The 17,552-nt window shown below is 35.1% G+C and overlaps 1 protein-coding gene across 1 annotated transcript in view; it reads right to left on the minus strand.

The window, feature by feature from the left end:
• The window catches only part of ADGRV1 (adhesion G protein-coupled receptor V1), a 516,573-nt gene that overhangs the window by 456,796 nt on the left and 42,225 nt on the right, over positions 1-17,552 (minus strand). The window contains exons 2-9 of the mRNA XM_045847901.1: positions 13,090-13,274; positions 10,975-11,124; positions 8,892-8,987; positions 6,082-6,186; positions 3,887-4,000; positions 1,362-1,927; positions 733-1,003; positions 24-353 (exon numbers count right to left, since the gene is read on the minus strand). Of these exons, the coding sequence (XP_045703857.1) occupies positions 24-353; positions 733-1,003; positions 1,362-1,927; positions 3,887-4,000; positions 6,082-6,186; positions 8,892-8,987; positions 10,975-11,124; positions 13,090-13,274 (1,817 nt within the window). The remainder of the gene's footprint in view (positions 1-23; positions 354-732; positions 1,004-1,361; positions 1,928-3,886; positions 4,001-6,081; positions 6,187-8,891; positions 8,988-10,974; positions 11,125-13,089; positions 13,275-17,552) is intronic.

A 17,552-nucleotide genomic window follows, 5' to 3' on the forward strand; every position in this document is an offset into this window, starting at 1 on the left:
GATTATTTTAATCATTAAAATACCTGTACTAGGAAGTGGGCCCCATTTTGAAGGAATGCATCATTTCTTATTGGTAATTTTGAAGTGACTTCAGTTTTTTGTTCTGGAAAAATGAGGCTATTTCTCCTGGATATATTTAAGACGCCATCTTTTGCTCTCAAAGGGTCCACAACTCCAGCAGGAATATAAAGTGCAGAATAAAACATCCTCACGTCTCCTTTAGTTCCTCCTAGTCTTGTAAAACTCAAGGATAAATATCGTTCTCCTGGGCTGCTTTCAATCTTCTGGTTTTCAATAGGAAAAAATGTTATTAGGCCATAAACATCATCACTATCCTGGATGTAGAACAATAGCTGCAGATAAAGAAATAAAATATTAAAATGCAGAACTTTCACATCTGAGATTACCAAACTGTTTATTTTCTAGCCTTGTCTGATTTTTAATATTTACTTACATATTGTACCTAAAACTGATCACTTCTTATATGTACAGCAAAAAAAATGAGTCAAAAACAGTTCTGAAAACCTTCCTAATTTATTGTTTGTAGGATTTTTCAAGAGTGAACTTTTTTATTAACAAAAGGACAACCTGGGCAAGCAAAGCAATCATCATTTCCAAAACAGTGTTCTTCCTGTCACATCGAAGTACACATAAATGTGACTTGTATGATCAAATTGTTGGGCTCTTCTGCACAGAAATACTCAATCAAGTAAGGCATAACAAGAGACCTACCTCTGCTGGTTCACTCACTTCTGCACCTCCTTGTATTGTGTGGGGAAGAATCTGAAGGAGGTAAGCTTCTGCCTCTTCTGGAATGTCATCATTAACAACAGTAAGTGGAATGTAGGCTACCATCTGCCCTTGTGCAAAATGGAGAACTCCAGAACTTGGGCTGATGTCTGCTGTTACCGGTGAGGGATCACTGCTATTCCGTGTCAGTACCCAGTTCACAGATATATTCCCATGGGTGCCACCATTTCTAACCACCGTAATATTTTCAAATCTAGAGTTTTTAAAAAGAAATATATACAGTCACATAATACACTGCAGTTCCCTGAGATAGACTTTTCCACTGTCGGGCTGGCCATCAGAAATCGGTAAAAACAAAACCAGTATCATGAGGAACAATTGTTTCTTAATATGAAGGATATGATATGTTGATATGTCCTAGGAAACTACCATAATAGGAATTCACTTGCATATTTAAATCACTTCCAAAGTAGGAAAGAAAATAGGGGAACCATGGTAGAGGAAATGACACATACTTTCAAGAGTTCAGCATTGTGTCCAATACCACACACACTAAATCTTGGAATATTATAATAAAATAATTGTAGCAACAGGTTTGAAATAAACCATACCTTGATGTTGTATCTTCATCAATTATAACTGTCCTTTCAAACAAGGCACTGTTGAATGAGAGGACTCCATAAGGTTTGTCATTTGGCTTAATGGTGACTTGTACAACAGAGGGGCTTAACAGCACTGCATCTCCCTTTAAGGTATCTTTTAGTAGCACAACATGAAATGATTCAGCAATCTCTGGTATGGTATCATCAACTATTTGAAATTTCAGGTGTGATTCATAAATAAAAGGTGGAAAAACAATAGTTGTATTTGACTGAAGATCAATGAAGTCTAAATTTTGCTGGGCATGTGCTGTTGAATTCCCAGTTACAATAGCATAACTGATTGAAACTTCATATTCATCAGATCCAATCAGATTTCCACTCTCATCTTTCCCACGAACCACTGGAATTATGAGTATGTGGTCTTCCTCGGGTACCAAATAAACACTCTGGATGAATCTCACAGGACTATCATTTTTCTTAATGATGATCTCAACTGAGCTCCTAGAAGTATTAATCTCAGCTCCCCCTTCTACACTTTTCAGTTGAATTAAAAATATTTCATCATTTTCTGGTACCTGTCAAAGAAATATAAACAGTGGTAAAACATCAATAGCTAAAATACCTGCAAAGAAACCAAAGTGCAAAAAGTCTGTTTCAATACAATTACATAAAAATAAAAGCCTATAACTGAAGGGATCCTACAGAAAGGCTTGTTTAGTGTCATTTACTGAAATATTTTCTAAAGCTAAATAACTTTAGATAGTGAAGGAAAAATTCATAAGGTGATGGTATTAACAGATAATGAAGTTAGTATAAGTATAATGTCTTTCAACCTTGATTAATCTTTAGATAACTCAAAAGATTTGACAATAAAATGAACATATATTCCTACTAGTTTTATCAAGTTGGTAAGGTCAGAAGCACCATTCAAGGTCCAATAATCTAGAAAACTGCATTAAGTATCATATACAAATTGTCAATGCTTAACCACATGATTTATTCTTGTTTCTTTCTAGTTTCTAATTCAAGAGTTAAACATATAATACTAATCATATAATTTCCAAAATGCACATCATGTGTCTCTGGAGAACAAGCTACAAGAGTCACTACTAGGGAAAATATTGACATTGTTACAATATATACATAGATAGATTATAGATACATATAGATTAGATATAGATATAGATAGAGATAAATATAGATAGGTATAGATATAGATGATATAGATATATTGGAAACTGCATGGAAATCCTAGAGATAATCTCCACTGTGCTGTTTGAGCATTCCTTCACTATAAATTCCATTTTATGAATAAAAGTGAAAAAATACATCTTTTTACTTCAATCAATGGCAATCAATGTGTAAGAGGTAAAACTATCCCAAAGAATAAAATATGATCTGATTGATGATCCTTTTTTCCTCAACTGTATTGAGGAATAACTGACAAATATATTTCAAGTGTACAATGTGATGTCAAATGATAACGAAGATCAAGATAATTAACACATCCATTACTTGACATATTTACTTGTGTGTATGTGTGTGTGGTAAGAATTCTTAAGATCTACTCTCAGCAACTTTCAAGTACACAACACCATAATTATTAACTATCATCACCATGTTGTACATTAGGTCCTTAGAAGATCTTTTACATTTATAAGTAAAATGTATAATTAATCATTGCCCCAAATTATAACATTTTCACTGTTCTAGGTTCTAAAAACAGAAGGCTTTTGTTAGCTTCCAGAACAAGACAAACTAGTTATCACTGCTACCTAATATTTCATTTGTTTTGGGAGAAACACTCTTTTCTAATAATGTCTTCTAACTTGTTTTCCTTTTCTTGGGACTTGTTGTGATTGGGTTTCATATTTTTTTGTAGAAAGGTAGATAAATCATTATAAATTTCCAGCTATTCCTCTTACCCCTGGCAATACTAAGATATTTTTTTAATTAAAAGTCATGTTTTTTCTTGTTTAGCTCATGAGGGATATACTTGCACATTGTTCAAATCCGTTCTTTCCTTAGCAGTCATATATCTCAACCCTTGGTACCTTCACTGTGAAACGTAAAAATAACTAAAGCCTTCCTATGAATGTGAACATTTAAAATAGCCAACAAAGTACCAATCACAGTAAAAATTTCTTTGCTTTTATAGTAAAATATTTATACTGGGTAAATATTACTATACCTGCTCAAAACTGAAATCATTAACCAAAAGCAATCATTAGCTTTTACAAAATGCTTAGATTTTTGTGTTACGTGTGGTTGACAATTATGTTCAGGTTCCTCAGCTTTTAGATCTACAACTTAATATGAATATGTGAATTAATAAGGTAAATATTAACAAGATATATTCCAAAATAGTTATTTATATCTAAAATATGACTGGCCCAATATACTAACTTTACATAGGGCTGTGTTCTTGAATAATTTCAAATACTGAATACAACCTAATCTTTGACACAATATTCCCTAACATGTGTGTAATACAGACAGAATCTGTCCCATCTAAGCATTTTACATTATCCCACCTCATCATCAAGCACTGTCAAGTTATAAACTACTGTCGCTCTGCCAGGGGGAAAGGTGATGTTTCCTTTAACTGGATTCAGATCTTCTTCTGGTGGATTTGGGCCACCCTCTACCTGTGAAGAAATACATATAAAACATTTCAAAAGCATAAAAAAGCATTGTGGTGATGTCAGCTGACAAAAATCTGAAGTTGACTTAACAATGTTTTGCAAGAGCACTGGCTGGGCTGCTCAGTTGGTTGGAGCATCATCCCATGCACCAAAAAATCTGCAGGTTTGATTTCTGGTCAGGGCACATACTTAGGTTGTGGGTTTGGTTCCCAGCTGGGGCATGTATGAGAGGCAACAGATAGATGTTTCTCTCTCACATCAATGCATGTGTCTCTGACTGTGTCTCTCTTTCTGTCTCTCTGTCTCTGTCTCTTCCCCACTTCTCTAAAAATCAATTAACATATCCTTAGGAGAGGATTAAAAAATGTTTTGCAAGAATTCTACTAACCTATATGTAAGTTTGTCCTTCCAATTTACAGTCAAGGCCTATAATTATAGATCTTGACTATAATAACATTAAACTACATGGTTTCTAAAAGCTTTCCATTTTATCGCAACCATTGTATTGAACCTGAGGAAAAAAACAAATATTTTTCTTGAAAGTATTCAAAATTAGTAAATTTTCTAAGTAATGGGATCAAATAGTAGTTCCACCATGGCCTGTGCAAGGTATACAACCACTTTATGCAGTATTTTCCTCATCTTTAAAGAGCATAATAAAATAACAGGCTACATGTGAGGATTTAGTAAAATAATTTTTTTGAAAACTATTAAGTACTTTGTGCCGGAGGCCTTTTTTAGGTAATAAGAATATACCAGTGAACAAGGCAAACTCCCTACCCACCACGACCTTAAATTTAATGAAAATGAACAAATAATAAATAAATAAGTCAGATGAAGATAAGTATCATAGAGTAAAAGTTTAAAAAGGATGAGAGGGACTTAGTGCTGGGAAGAGTTTCTATTTATATGCGGTGAAAATAGCATCAGAGTAAAGTACTAGAACAATATATGGAAATATTAAGTGATATATTTCAGCAGAACAAAAGACTCAAGATCCAATAAAATAACTTCAGATATCCACAGCAAAGTTGAAAACACTATACCTGATGATGGCTCATCCTTTCTGCATTCAATTTTTTAAATTTTCCCATATTTATTATCAGAAAAAAATTCAGTGTATTTACTATCTAAGTGCATATCCCTAAGCACTTAAAATACTGCTTAAGTTCCTGTGTTGAACTTGAAAGACTATTGCATATTTAATTAGTGTTCACTATATTTTTCATACTCTACTGCCTTATGGCATTTTATTTCTTATGTAATTACTACAACCACCATATGATATAGGACCTCATGAGCACAAGTAAACTCTCCTATGCTTCAGTAGAATTATGTTACATAAATCCAATTATCCATTTTATTCATATTATAATCAATAATTAAGATATAAACTGGTACCAAGACTTTCTAATCCTTTAATCTTTGAAAATCACATACAATCATATTTTGGATCTTATAAAACACAAAAATTACTTGAAGGTTTAAATATGTAACTCACAGAATAGCAATATGATGACTCAATGCTGAGCGTGTAGTCAGTAAGCAATCAAATGGAACGGTTACAGCCAGCACCCTAAGAAATACACCTCACCGACAGCCTATCTCATTCACGTCAAATGCTGTATCTATGGACCTTCATGATGGAATGTAACTGCTTTTAACACCACCCATTAAGAATATTTTAAAGAAATGTGAAAAGCAAATGGGAAAGGCCACATACTAAATACTTCTACATAAGCCTAAGTAACCCATGGGCATTCTAAAAATGTATAGCCTTGAAAAGGTTTATCATTAAGGTTCTATGAATTTTGGCGGATTAACATCATTACTCTATTTTGTGGTCTATTATTATTCTGTATCTAAAATGATATGCTGTGTTCCCTGTAAGCACAGTATAGTCAAGTAACAAAGAAAACATTTTTATATTAACCATGACATTTATCAGTTAATAAAAGTACTTACTTTTATTTCATATTTATTAAGGGTCATATTTCTTATACAAAGAACCTTGATTTTTAAAATTGTAGCTATCTTGTATGAACTCTGTGTTACCATTTGAAATGACTTCAGAGTAAACGTACCTCAAAAGTCACAGTGACCATTCCATAGGTACCTTTTTCTCTGATGAGAGTGAGAGGCACAGACTCATTTCTGCCCCTGGGCTCACTCACTGTGATGGAGAAAGGCTATGGGGAAGAGCAAAGACAATCAATCAGAGGCAGGAGGTGGTGCAAACAATTACCTCAGAAATACGACATTTCCACAGACAAAGAAATCCACATTTAATTCTTAAGGATGTGGTATTTCCCAGCATTAACTACATCTAATAAAAGCATTTAAAAGGGTTTTTTGTTTGTTTGCTTGCTTGCTTGCTTGTTTGTTTGTTTGTTTGTTTTAAAAGGAACACAGACAGAACTAGTCAAGCAAAAAATGTAGGTTCTTAACCTGGTTCTGTCATCAACGAGCCGTTCTGCTGAGGAATTTTAAAGGTTATCTAGTTGAAAGATGACAAATTCAAATGCTCACAGGGGCCCAGGAGGTCCCAGAGATGAGTTGCACCTCCAGACCAGGATGGCTCATTGAAACAACTATTCAGCCTTGCCCCCCACCACCGTTTCCTCATTGGTCAGCTTGCCATTGAAAAGCAGACAACTGCTAATGACTTTTTCAGGACAGGATTACTGAGCAAAAGAAAGCCAGTACATCAAATGTTAAGTGTGCTGACTTGGCTGGCTCAAACTCAGCACAGAAGAGGAGGAAGAGGGCAGCAACCAGGTACACGCTGACTAGGGCAGTGGGCTCATCTCTCCAGCAGACACTGAGACGGAGCGTTCACAGATGGGAGCAGAAATGCCTGTCTCGAAGCATCACAATGAGGTTTCAAAGCGGTAATTCACATCAAGTGCTTATCCTCGTACCTGACACCTAGTGAGGGCTCAGTAAATGTTGGCGATTATTATTATTATCATCCTCAGTGTTCTCTTTATCATTAATATGATCATGATCCAGGTGGGAGCCAAAGTCAGTCTATTTAGCAACTACCGTGAACTCAACAGATACTTAGTTCAACTTTAATTATGTAGGGCAGCTGCTCAGTCAGAGACCACAACAGTCATGGGCCTGGAACCAAAGCTGGAAACAACAGTTCATTTCCAGAGGCTAGGATGTATAATGTCAAAACTAAAAAAGAAAGGTTCCTTCAGACAAGTCAGGATCAGTTTAGGGACAATAAACTAGCAATGAATGCAGAGGAAAGGCAGTAAGGAGGGAAATTAAGCAAGTAAGTGAGCCTGCTTCATAATTAACTAATAATTCCACCGTCTTCAAATAAAAATAACTGATTAATTTAATTTCCATAAATGACAATATAATGGATGTTACAAAATGTCTATTATATTGGCATTACCCATATATCCTTTTAATAAAGATACTGCAGTTATAAAGATCACACTTATCTATTGCCCGCCTTATTCAAAAATAGTTTAAGAAAATGACAATACACCAACTGTAGCAGTGATCTAAATTGGAAAAAAAAAAGCTGGAAAGCACCACATCATCTTTTAGTAATGATAATTCATAACATGATTCAAAAAGTCTCCATATCAGGAAGGTTTAGTAGTCTATAACTTAATGACAAACTCCAATTGTATTCAAGATAAATTTTGTTGCATTTTAAGAGCTGGGACCTGTCTTACCTGTTTGTGTCTAAAGATAAAACCCCAGAACATAGAACTGGCCTGGAACACAAGAATTTGGTGATGAGGGAGAAAAAAATTAACTGCTGAGCAAAACTGAGAGGGATGACATGGACTTTTAACCTTTAGGAAATATTAATTAATGGGAAAATCTCAGAGTAGGGATTGACCACAGATACATTAATCACTGTAATGTCTGCTATTCAACTTTAAATTTACTATAGGTTTTCTCAGTATTCTTTCAATATTTTTTCTCCTTTCAGAGTCACATCAAACTTTCTTTAAGTAGCAGTTGAAGAAATACAGCAAAAGGAACCGGGTTACCACATCTGCTACAGACTGAATGTGTTTGCACTGCCCCCCACCCTCCACTCTCAATTCCTATGTTGAAACCCTAGCCTGTGATGTGATGATATTAAGAGGTAGGGCTTCGGGAGGTGATTACATCCTGAGCTCTTTGCCCTCAGGAATGGGATTAGTGCCCTTATAAAAAGAGACTCCAGAAAGCTCCCTGGCCCCCATTGCCATGTGAGAACGAAGCAAAAACACAGCTGTCTATGAACCAAGAAGTGGACCTTCACCAGACACTGAATCTGCCGATACCTTGATCTTGGACTTCTCAGGCTCCAGAACTATGAAAAATAAATTTCTGTTGTTTTTAAGCCCCCCCAGGCTAATGGTAATTTGTTATAACAGACTGAACCAACTAAGATAACATCTAAGTCAGAGACCACCGAGGGAGGTAACAAATGAGTCAGATGGAATGATTAACAGAAAAAGATTAGGATAAGAGGTGACCATGATCATACAGGCCTCATCAATTCAAAGAAACCTTTCAAAACAAAAGGATGGTCTATAGAATGTGGACTATGGATGGAGTCAGAGCAAATTTTATTTAAGAATTACAAGAGTTGCCCTGGCTGGGTAGCTCAGTTGGCTAGATCATCACCCTAATATGGAAGGCTATGGATTTTATTCCTGGTCAGGGCACATAGAAGAATCAACCAATGAATGCATAAATAAGTGGAACAACAAATTGAAGTTCCCCTCTCTCTCTCTCCTTGCCTCTCTCTAAAATCAATAAATTTAAAACATTTTTTTACAAACAGACAATGATACTAGGTAACATCATGACAAATCATCAAAAAATTAAACTACTACCTCGCAACCACAAGATTAATCAAATTGTAGCATACCATGTTAAATGAAATAATTCCAAATGCATTGTCATTTGATAAAATTGTCACAGTAACAGTCCTTGGCCATCCAAGCCTTACATTTGCTGAAGGTTTCTAAAATAAAATCCCAAAAATAAATTAATAAATTAAAAATAAGAGGAAATAATCATTTTAACAGTTTGTTTCTTTAAGTAATTAAGAATATGAATAAAAACACAATACTTTTAATGCACAGATGAAGAAAATACATTCAAACTAAGTCAACATGGTTAAAAAAGAAGTCCCAAAAGAATTCTTCAAAAGTTTTCAAAATTAATCACCATTTATTGAAATATAAATTATTATAAGTACTCACTGGCTAGTAATACTATATCTATTATAATTATTCTAATGTTATTACTATTAATGACAGATAATAAAGTAAGCAGTATAAAATGTATTCATACATGGTTCTCCTATTTTTAACTTTTTGAGATAACTCCATACTGTTTTCCACAGTAGCTGCACCAATCTGCATTCCCACCAACAGTGCATGAGGTTTCCCCTTTCTCCACATCTTCACCATCAATTTTTGTTTGTTTATTTATTGATAGCCATTCTGACAAGTGTGAGGTGATATCTCATTGTGGTTATAATTTGCATTTCTCTGAGGATTAGTGACACTGAGCTTCATTTCACATGTCTATTGGCCATTTCTATGTCCTCCAATTCCACTTCTTGGAATTTATCTGAAGAAATCGGAATCACTAATTCAAAAGTATATATGCACACCTATGTTCATTGTAATGTTAGTTACAATAGCCAAATTTGGGAGCAGCCCAACTGTCCACCAGTAAATGAGTACATAAAACAAGTGTGGTACATTTATACAACGGAATACTACTCAGCTATAAAAAAGAGAATTTTACCCTTTGTGACAGTATGGATGGACCTGGAGAGCATTATGCTAAGTGAAATAAGCAAGTCAGAGAAAAAAACTACCATATGGTTTCACTCACATGTGGAATCTAATGAACAAACTAAACTAACAAGCAAAATTGAGACAGGTTCATAGAGAACAGGCTGACAGCTGGGGGGTGCAGATGAGGGTGGGGGTGGAAGGATTGGGCCAAAAAAGAGAGAGAGAAAACTCCTGGACATAGACAACAAAGTGGTAACTTCGGGGGGAGAAGGGATGGCAAGAGGTAAAGGACAGAGAGGAGATAAATGGTGATGGAAGAAGACTTTCCTTGAGGTGGTGAAAACAATAGTGTACAGAAGATGCACTGTAGAATTGTGTATTTGAAACATGTATAATTTTGATAACCTGTGATACCCCAATAAATTCAATTAAGAAAATTACTTTTTCTTATATTTTAGAAAGTACTGAAAGTTAAGAATTAGTTATTCCATAACTAATTATGGAATAATTAGTACAGAGCCAAATTAGTACACGTACAGAGCCAAATTAAAGATAAAACAGTAAAACAATTTTTCTATAAATGTGAGAACTGTCTGCAACATTTCTTGTATTCAATAGCTGCATACAGGAATATAAAAGAATGTACAAACCAAAATACGACTGTTTCAAGTATCATTTTCATGAAAGTTTAATCATACCAATATAATCATTCAAAAAATTCTCAATGGCCTTGAGAAAATTTAAAGCATTGTTAGTAGTCGCCTCAACTGAACAGATGAATCTATAAAGCACAATGAAACTTCAGGCTATTCAAGCCTTTTTCCCAGGGACACTCTGAATTTATTCTAAGGCATATGGACCTCCCACTTCCATGCCTGCTTTTTGTATCCTTCTGCTTTGAACTCAGAAGTCATGGTCATGCTTTGTGCATTTGGTAGCAGGGCAAGGATAAAAGAGCAAAGGGCCAAAGGGAAAACAAGGTTTTCCTGATCATGGGTCAAGGCAATTTCTAAACAGGCTGAATGGATCCAAAAACTAGCTGTAGGATATTCTAAACAAGATTGTCTGACTTCTAAACAAGGTCTGGCTTCTGTGAAAACTACAACCAGTCATGTAAACTGGCTTATCTCTAGAGAAATAGATTTTTAATCAAGGCAAGAGTTTTATCAGTTTAAGATTAAGAGGGTAAGAAGGATGTACCTGTAATGTTAAGTGAAAAATAAAAGTTTCATCAGGCTCTGGTAAGTCATCATCATATACTGCTATGTACACCGTCCTGTCTGTTTCTCCAGCAGGTATGAAAGCTGCAGCATATGTGTCAAAAAAATCACCGGTATCCTCTCCATACAGCTATCAAATGCAAAATATAGATAGGTCTTACATAACACACTACTAGGACAAGCGAACTGGATGCCAACTGGAGCAATCAACAAGAAAAAACAGGAACCATCAAGTGCCATTAATGTTTATAGATAGGATATACATAGGCAAATATTTAACAACTAGTAAAAATCACCTTCAAAAAGCATTGTAAAAAGAAATGATTCTACACAAAAACATTTGCTTATGCTCTGGAAGGTAAAAAAATCACTACATAGAAAAGTAATAATTGTAAAGGAAGTATGATGTGAATATTTTTTCTCTCCCTCTTGATTGATCTGAAGGGGATTACAGCAAACCTAACAAGACAAACTGTAGCTACAACTCTCCAAAAGTAGGATTGAAAGTAGCCTGCCAAAGTCTATCAGGAAAATTAATTTTTTTCTATCAGTTTCAAAGAAACTGCTCTTTCCAAAACTTTCACCATGAAATAGTATTTATATTCTCCCATAATTCCAATAAGGACCCAGTTCTTTTAGCATTCCAAATTTATTAGCCATTATAAACTTTTCCTTAACTTTTTAAGACATCATTCTGTAATATCAACATTGCTGACAAGATTCTCAAAGAGAGCAATAATTATAAAATCATAAAGGAGCAACTTCTTGTGAAAATCTAAATGAGATTTCTTCTGCTAAAGAACTCAAAATGAATAATTTAGCTACTAGAAAAAACTATAATCTAGTGCAAATAAAAATGAAGGACACGTACAGAGAAATTTTAGTCAATTTCTAGGTTTTGTTTATAATAATAAATTAAGTTTTAAATACTTGATCCAAAAGTTTTCAAGGGTATTGGAAAACTTGTTCACATATTTTATAAAAAGTGGCACAGTCATTTAAAAAGTATTAAATATCAAGAGCCACTAAAAAGGGAAAAACACAGTAATCTAACCCCCAAAGATCATTTAATGATCAAAAATATGCAAAAATCAATGTGTATGTAAATAGTTTCACTAGAGTGACACTTATAACAGCTCAAACTGAAACCTCAATAAAAAATAGATGAAGAACGATTGGAAAATGACAATGTCGCCATCAAGAGAAGCTGAGAAAATAATAGACCAACCTGAAAAAATTAAGATACAAGCAAAACCATACCTACCGATTATGAAGTATAACATATACTTGAACTAGAAATGAACTCAATAAATTGTATATACACATAATAAATTAAAAAATAAAAACAATGCACAAAAGTACAATATTGGGTTTGTGTTAGAGGTAGTTATTTTTTGTTTCTTTTCACAATGCTTCGCGAAGTGATTATTTAACCTATTACTTAAGAACTTATTTTTGTAAATGAAAATTTCAAGTATTTTGGGCATCAAATATGGTAATATACTTAGAGGTCATATGGCAGCACTTTCTCACTAAACATAAATACAAAAACATATACACTAAATCCTTCCAATAATTAAACTGTGTGTAAGATAGATCAAGAGTTTAACAAGTTCTACCTAATTTCTATGTAAGTTAACATAGTTAATTTCTCCTAAAAAATAAAGAGTTATCCAATATAACTAAAGCCTTTTTTAATTGCCATTTTTCTACTTTTAAATATTTCAGGTATTTTCTTAAAGCCACCTGATAATAGATAATATATCCAAGCAGAGATAACTAGAATCCAAATTACCCCAAATAAAATGTTTTTTACCTAGAAATAATTATTGATATTTTTGTTTTGTTTGTTTTAAAATATACATATGGACATTTTAAAATAATCAGCCTATACCTTTAAAATACTATTATGGCCAAACACACATGCTACCTTGCAGTGCTCTGCAAACCTTTATACATGGGATAGTGCGCATGCAAGTCATTCATCATGATCGAACTGCTCAGAATCTCAAGCTGCTAAAAAAAAATTCTTGTCACTGAAGCCAAGAAATTTCATATTTACTTCAGTAAGTATAAAACCACAATCATTTCTTACCGATACAATTGCTGTGACATTTGCTGGGTCTCCTATCCTCTCGATAACAAGACGAATAACTGTTGTACTTGTTTCATTAACTACAAATTCTGTTTGCCCGGCAAACCTTATTTCTGTTTCTCCAAACACAAAAGGGATGAACAAAGCTGAAAGAAGATTTACTAATAAAAATGCAGAGGGCATCCCTATAGGAGAAAAAAAAAGATTTTGTTCACAAATCATATCTAATATATTTTCATTAGGCTGTGCTGTCTACAGATATAAACAGTAAAAACTTAGATACTAAGCATCTAAAATATAAATAAAGCAAATATTAACTCATTCAATTCAAATGTGTGATAACAGATAAATTAGATATCACAGACCCCTCTATGGTTCTCTTTAACTATTCATAACTATGTTTTATTTCTTTAGCTTATATATCAAGATAATAGTTGTAAGTAGCCTTAAACTTATTAAATTGAGTAGTTTATTGTAAAACTTGACCCTCCAATTTATTCTAAAAAAACCTAAGTAGCAACATGGGAACAATTAAATTTCATCTTCCCCTCAAATGAAACTAAAATATAGACAGAAACTAAAAAAATTATCAAATTGATTAGTAATTTTAATGGAACTTACTCATCTATTTATTTGTGCAAATATTGTAGAACTCTTGAACGTGATATATAAAGCAGTTGAAACTGAAACTCTATAAATAAACTGATTTCTTTGTTGTGTCTACTTTTTCCTTAAAATTCTCTTATTTGAAAACATTTTTTAAAAGTTTTTAGTTATACAAAGACATTCTAATCCTTTCAAAGAATGCAAATTTCTAGAACCTAATTTTTTCCCATTTTACTAGTTAAAATACTAATGCCACTTTTTAGAAAATGTCCGTGTTGTTTTCAAAGCTAGTGAATTTGGCAAGTGTGTATTTCCATGACTACTACTGTTTGCTTCTTATGACAATGTGCACATTGGTGAGTCATCAATATTGTTCCTACTTGCAGCACTGTGTGACTCAAGTGCTTTCAAAAGCACAACAGTGCAGTGGCCTCTTGAAAGCCTTGCTGTTTTGTAATGTAGATGTACCTCTAAAAATGTGAACAATTTATCTCACGGATCATTAAGATTCCAATGGATTATGTGATCAGTCGTACGAACATAACAAGTTCATGAGTTTTAAAGGAGAAGTGCATTACCAACTCTATGACCCAAAAACGTTCCCTATTAATCTTTTACCTTGGTCAAGTAGTAATGTAATTTTCATGTGTGTGATACTGCCACATGGCTATACATAGCTTTATATTTAGGAACCAAGTTCTTGATTTATTTTAGGGTTTATATGCAATTTTCTCAGTCACTTATACTCAACAATGCAGTCTGAGATTACTTAATGCCTCACATGCTTATAGCAGCAAAATCCACAGACAGGAATGCACAGTTTAGATGGAGTCCAGGAAAGAGACACACGCCAACAGGGACAGAGATTCTGGAGGACCAGGGCACTTTCACACCTGTGCCTTCTCTCTAAGAAAGCCTGCCAGAGACCAAGGGATTTGGAGGGAATAAAATAGTTCTCCCTTATTAGCTGCAAACTCTGCCCTGACTTCTACACCAGGAACATTTACAGAAAGGAAATTTAAAAAAAAATATGAGAGATAGTAGAAAAAAGGCAAAATTTGGTGGGGCAGGAAACTGGGAGCAGTTCTAGACTGGACCAAAGACAACTAAAGAAGATCTGTTGTGGGATTCTAATGCCAGAATGATTTCACACCTCACTTATGACAAATAGTGGTAAAGAAATGAACCAGGCATGAGAAAGAGAATACAGAATGGAGGGGTGGGGAAGTAGTAAGTAACCCAAGCCTTGGATGTGTAAGAAAAGGATCAACTTTGGTCTCCTGTGATTTTGAAAGAAAAATCTCAATTCCTTGAACCTGAGATGTGACAGAAACTTAAGCTGAGAAATAATAAAACACCTGAAAAAATTCTAAGTGAGAAATAATGAGAGTTACAGCATAAGAAAGGGGAATCATGAATGGCTAGGAACATAAGTTCTCAAAATTTGTCCTGCATAAGAATCAACTCAGACCTTCGTTAAAATTCTTATTCTCACACCCAGAAATTCAGATCCAATGAGTTTAGGGTAGGGCCCAGGAATCTGCATTTAACAGGCAGCCTGGTTGATTCCAATGCAACTGATGCTGTTCCAGAGTGTGAAGAAGGGTGTGATGGGCGTATCCTGGAGGGAACATACAACAGACCACATTAGTAGCTTTAATTACTGAATTTTTCAAAGCAATAATAGGCCTATCCAGAAAAAGTTCAACCACTGTTAATATAATGAGAACAGTCTGCACATCAATGTAACCTGGCAGCCAAGGAGAGTGAACTGGAACACGCATGTGTGAACAATGACAACTTCACTCTACTAGTCAGGGGAGGCAATAGACACTGTTGAGAAAGTATGTGTACTGTGTGGCCATCGCATTCAAAATGAGCAAGTAGAACAAGAAATTGTATTAAATTTTGCGTGACACTTGAATATTCCTCCGCAGAAACTATTTGAATGATTCAGAAGACAACTATAGGCAACAGGTGATTGGCAGCTTCATCACAACAAAGCACCCACTCATGCATCTTGTCTGGTGAAGAATTTTTTGGAGACACATCAAATCAGCCAGGTGCCTCAGCCCCATACAGCCCATATTTGGTGCCCTGTGACTTCTGGCTTTCCCCAAAACTAAAATCACCTTTGAAAGGGAAGAAATTTCAGACCATCGATGATATTAAGGAAAATACAACAGGGTAGCTGACGGTGATTCGGAGAACTGTGTGAGGCCCCCAGGTGCCTACCTACTTTGAAGGGGACTGTGGCATCATTGTCCTATGAACAATGTTTCTTGTATCTTGTATCTCCTTCAGTAAATATCTCTATTTTTCATATTACATGGCTGGATACCTTCTGGCCAGATCTTGTATGCTTGAATTTTATACAGAGTTCTCATATTTTTTTTACTATTACTACAATACATTTTAAAATTCCATATATCCCATAGAAAAACTATAATGACCTATAGAAAGTAATCAGAACAGCAAATGCTTATACAGTATTTTTACAGGCACTTTATACACAATAACACACTTAATCTTCACAACATCTCTATGATGAAGGTACTGACATTTACCCTATTTTATAGCTGAGGAAACTAAGACATGTTGATGTATACAGTCTTATTTAGCTAAGTTGCTAGGCAGGATTTGAACCCAGGAGCCAAACTCCAGACTCTATACTCAATAACCATGCAATATTGTCTCTTGCATTTTATTCCTACAAATCACACGTCTCCCTCATTAATCATATGGCACACTGATTATGCTAAACATTTCAAAGTATTCCAAAATTTTTAATTCATGCACGATAATCAAAACTACCATAAAACTGCATAATTATGACTTCCAGTCAAGATGGAAGCATAGGTAGACACACTTTGCCTCCTCAAGCAACCACAAAAAGAATTACAACTAAATCTCAAAACAACACCCAGAACTGTCAGAAAATCAAACTGTATGGAAGTCCAACAACCAAGGATTTAAAAAAGCCACATTCATCCAGATGGGTAGGAGGGACAGAGACATGGAGAAGGGCAGAAAGGTGAGGAGACAAGGTGTGGCATGGAGAGATAGTGGCAGCAGCGGATAGCGCATGAGAGGTCCCACATTCACATGTGGTGGATAAAAATCAGGAGAGGGATACTTGGGAATGAGCAATCCCAGCCCCAGACCAGACTGCATAGCCCAGGGTTCTAGTGCCAGGAAGATAAATCTCCATAACTTCCAGCTGTAAAACCCAATGGAGGTTAGAGCAGCAGAAGAAACTGCTGGATTATCAGGAAACTCCGCTTAAAGGGCCAGCACAGTCTTAAAACATACACAAAGCCAGCTATTCTAGGATTCAACACCAAGGCAACAGCTGGAAGGGTGCTGTCGAATATACCCAGGGAGCAGATGAAGTGGCTAGAAATGGGACAAGTCTTGGGCAAATCCCCAAAAGCCAGGCAGCTACACTGTCCCCTCTCCAGACTTTGCTCCAACACAGCGCCACAAAGCAGTGATGCAGGTTGCCCAACCCTAGCGATTGCCTAAGGCTCCACCCCACACAGGTGCCTTTTACAGGGAGTCAACACAGCTCTACCCAATACACAGAAACAAATATGGGAGGCTGCCAAATTGAGAAGACAAAAAAATACAGCCCAAATGAAAGAACAGAACAAAACCCCAGAAAAAGAACTAAATGATATTGAGATAGCTAACCTATCAGATGCAGAGTTCAAAGCACTGGTGATCAGAATGCTCCAAGAACTCACTGAGTACAGCAACAACATATAGGAAGAAATGAGGGTTACACTAAGTGAAATAAAGAAAAATCTACAGGTAAGGAAGGGAAGGAAGTCAGCAATTCAAATAAACAATTTGGA

The sequence above is a fragment of the Phyllostomus hastatus genome, unplaced genomic scaffold, assembly GCF_019186645.2.
Source record: "Phyllostomus hastatus isolate PE091 unplaced genomic scaffold, TTU_PhHast_1.1 phas_contig_58, whole genome shotgun sequence".
Lineage (NCBI taxonomy): Eukaryota > Metazoa > Chordata > Mammalia > Chiroptera > Phyllostomidae > Phyllostomus > Phyllostomus hastatus.